Source organism: Poecilia formosa, unplaced genomic scaffold (genome assembly GCF_000485575.1).
Source record: "Poecilia formosa unplaced genomic scaffold, Poecilia_formosa-5.1.2 Scaffold793, whole genome shotgun sequence".
Lineage (NCBI taxonomy): Eukaryota > Metazoa > Chordata > Actinopteri > Cyprinodontiformes > Poeciliidae > Poecilia > Poecilia formosa.
The window spans coordinates 69,120-72,174 of NW_006800732.1; the positions used below are offsets into that span (position 1 = coordinate 69,120).

A 3,055-nucleotide genomic window follows, 5' to 3' on the forward strand; every position below is an offset into this window, starting at 1 on the left:
TTAAATTCAAGTCTCCATTACAGACCAGAGAAAACTAAAGAGAATGCAACGTTGTGTTAATCCATTTGAGGAGCTGGCAGTCTATCTTGAGGAAATAAATTTAGCTAGCTTATTTATATAATGAACAGTGTTTTGTGTGCTGAGGAGCGATCATAAATGGCAGAGAACAAATTCAAGGTGAGCCAGGCAGTTTTCTTGCCTCATGGCAGGAGGCACTGATGATCCCAGTCGTTGGTTTTGTGACTCCACAATTGCAGAGTAAGAGTTCTTGCGTAATATCCACTTAGGAAAATTGTTTTAAAAACATTAATGAAGTCGCAATTGAAAAAAGGTGCATTGTCTCAAACTGTCAGTCACAAAACACACAGGAATCAATATTTATTTTGAATTTCTTTTGCAAAAAGTCATTATAGGGAAAACTTTATACATAATTATGAAATTAATATCTTGTTTTGTGGGAGTGGAATAGAAAGCTGTTTTCCTATTTTCTTTAGAGATAATCTTTTCAGGGAAGAAAACTGGTGAATCTCTTGTAACATTTTTGGTCAGCATTAATTTCTTTTATATTTTTGAACTAAAAAGGACATTTTAGTTCCATTAGTCTTTATATTTTTCAACTGTACCATCAGGCATTTAAAAACAATTTTATATATGCTGTATGTTTGTCCTTAACTTGATCTTTGTTGGCCCATTAGCTCCACTTTATACCAAGCTAACTTTTAGCTGCATAAAAGAGATGGTTTTATGAGTAAAAAAAGTAATGTGTCTATGGCAGACTGTTCATTTATATTATAGACTGTTTATATATATATATCAAACTATATGTGCTGCTATATACATATAGCAGCACATATATTGCTCCTCTCTGAGCAATATAAAATTATACCTACACACAGGAAACGTTTCATAGGTCGAACCCACACCTCTGCTGCTCGGCCCAGTAATGTATTTTATTTAAAAATGTGGGATCCTTTAAAGGTACATCATCAGACTTTTCAACAGTATGAGTTATGCCAAGAAGCATTGTCACACAAGAGAAATAATCAACCAGTCTCAAAGTTCCTTACCTTTGAGCTAAATATGCATTTCATATAATGTTTCTTTGTTTACTATAGGTGTTTGACTGCCATTATCTGTCTGATGAAGTAAAGTATGTCCATAATGGCTGTCCCTTGTTAAAGGAAGATACCATCAAGCTTCGCCTGTATAGGTAACACATTCAGCATAAAGGAATTAACATAAAATTTCTCCATAATGTTTAGGGGAACATAAACTTCTCCAAATAGATTCAGAAATGTTTGGAAGGTTTACATGGAAATGTGTTTTTTGAATATTCTGCTGTTTTTTTTTAAAATGCTTTTTTGTTCCTGACCAGCTTCACAGAGACAAACACATACATGGAGTCGTTTACCCTCCTTGTGGACATCATAGCTCCTGAATGCAACATCATTAACATGGGTCCCAAATTCCTTCAGGTCTCTGAATTGTATGGTATCTCCAATGCTATTGACGGCAATGTGGTCTCCTTCCATTATGAAAGAAAACCTAGTCTGGAATGCAATATCCACCTCAGACCCCAGGAAGCCCACCTTCCTGCCCACGGCAAACTCGTCACTGGAGTCCCAGAGAGAGCCACCAAGAGAGGCGACGAGCCAGAAAGTTTCATCTACCTACGTCAGCAACTAGGTGAACTTTGAAAGCCTTTCCACAACTTTAAGAAAAGCCCTGATAAAGAAACAATTTTTCTCAGGAATGCATAGTGTTTAGAAATATGTGGTTAAATGTGCGGTTCCAAACTTTTGCTTTCTTAGTTTAGTGCTTCACAGCCACAAAACCAATGACTAACTCAGTTTCTGATTGTTTACAAGACTGAATACTAAAATGTTAACAACTGAAAAAGCTAAAAATGAAATACCAAAAAGAAAAAAGAACTTCAACTAAATTAAAGATCTCTGTGCTTGCGTATAGAGGATGTTCAGTAGTCAATAGAGGGGGCTACTAATTGTAATATGTGCTTATGTGTCATAGAAAGTTACTACATGTTCTTTAAATTAATTTAATATGTTTAAAAGTTTTTGCTATTATTCACTATAGCATGAAAGAGGGAATACCGAAGCAAACATGTACAGCAAACAGAGGAGATACTAAAGATGCAGAACTCCAGAGCTCTTGCTTTGGTATAGAGCAAGTAAACAAAGTTAGTAGCAGCAGTAGCTTTGTAAGTGACTTCATCTGGCATTGAAATACAGCTTCACAAATACAGAAGTACTGAAACAATTACAGATTCTGCAGGGTGATAAGCATACTTAGTAGCAGTAGTAGCTCATTCAGTTGCTTTGTCTAGATGACAGTCAAAAGTGTATCATGTCCAGATAGAGAACATAAAGTTGTTGACAGAAGTAGCCCAGCCAATCCTCCCCTATAGGACGATTTCACAGCTAAACAGAGTCCCAGGTCAGATGTAGCTTATATGAATCCCTTCATATAAAAACAAAGAGAGAACTTAAAGTTGCTGCCAGCTAATTCATAAATGGAGAGGCGAAACACAGAGTAAGAAAAAGTGATATTTTTATCCTCTTCCAGCCCTGGCCTATGCCAGTACAGGGATAGCTCAGGATAACCTAAGTCAGTCTAACTATAAGCTTTATGAAAAAGGAAAGTTTTAAGCCTAGTCTTAGAAAGTAGACTGTGTTTGACTTAAAATGGGAGCTAAAAATGGGTTCCACAGGAGAGGAGCCTGAGAACACAAGACACAGCTGGGATCAGTCAAGGGCAAGACACAGGACTAATTAAACCAAAACACAGCACAGGAACCTAAATCCTCACACATAAAATGTTCTATAAAGTAGAACTACAATGCTTTGGATTTTCCATAATATGTCCTCTTTAGTTTTATTATAGATCCTGTTCATTTTTGGCATTTGACATGAACTTGGTGTAGGTAAATACAAAAACAGTTTTTAAGCTTTTCAGATAAGTATGTGTAAAAAAAAAAGTAGAAACATTTTCATTCTACTGCACAATTATGTACTTCTTTCTGTTAGTCACACACACA

The 3,055-nt window shown here is 35.9% G+C and overlaps 1 protein-coding gene across 4 annotated transcripts in view; it reads left to right on the forward strand.

The window, feature by feature from the left end:
- frem1a (Fras1 related extracellular matrix 1a) overlaps positions 1-3,055 on the forward strand; it is a 39,255-nt gene that overhangs the window by 22,201 nt on the left and 13,999 nt on the right. For all 4 annotated transcript variants that reach the window (XM_016666772.1, XM_016666773.1, XM_007543280.2 and 1 more), the window contains 2 exons: positions 1,116-1,210; positions 1,376-1,686. In XM_016666772.1, the coding sequence (XP_016522258.1) occupies positions 1,116-1,210; positions 1,376-1,686 (406 nt within the window). The remainder of the gene's footprint in view (positions 1-1,115; positions 1,211-1,375; positions 1,687-3,055) is intronic.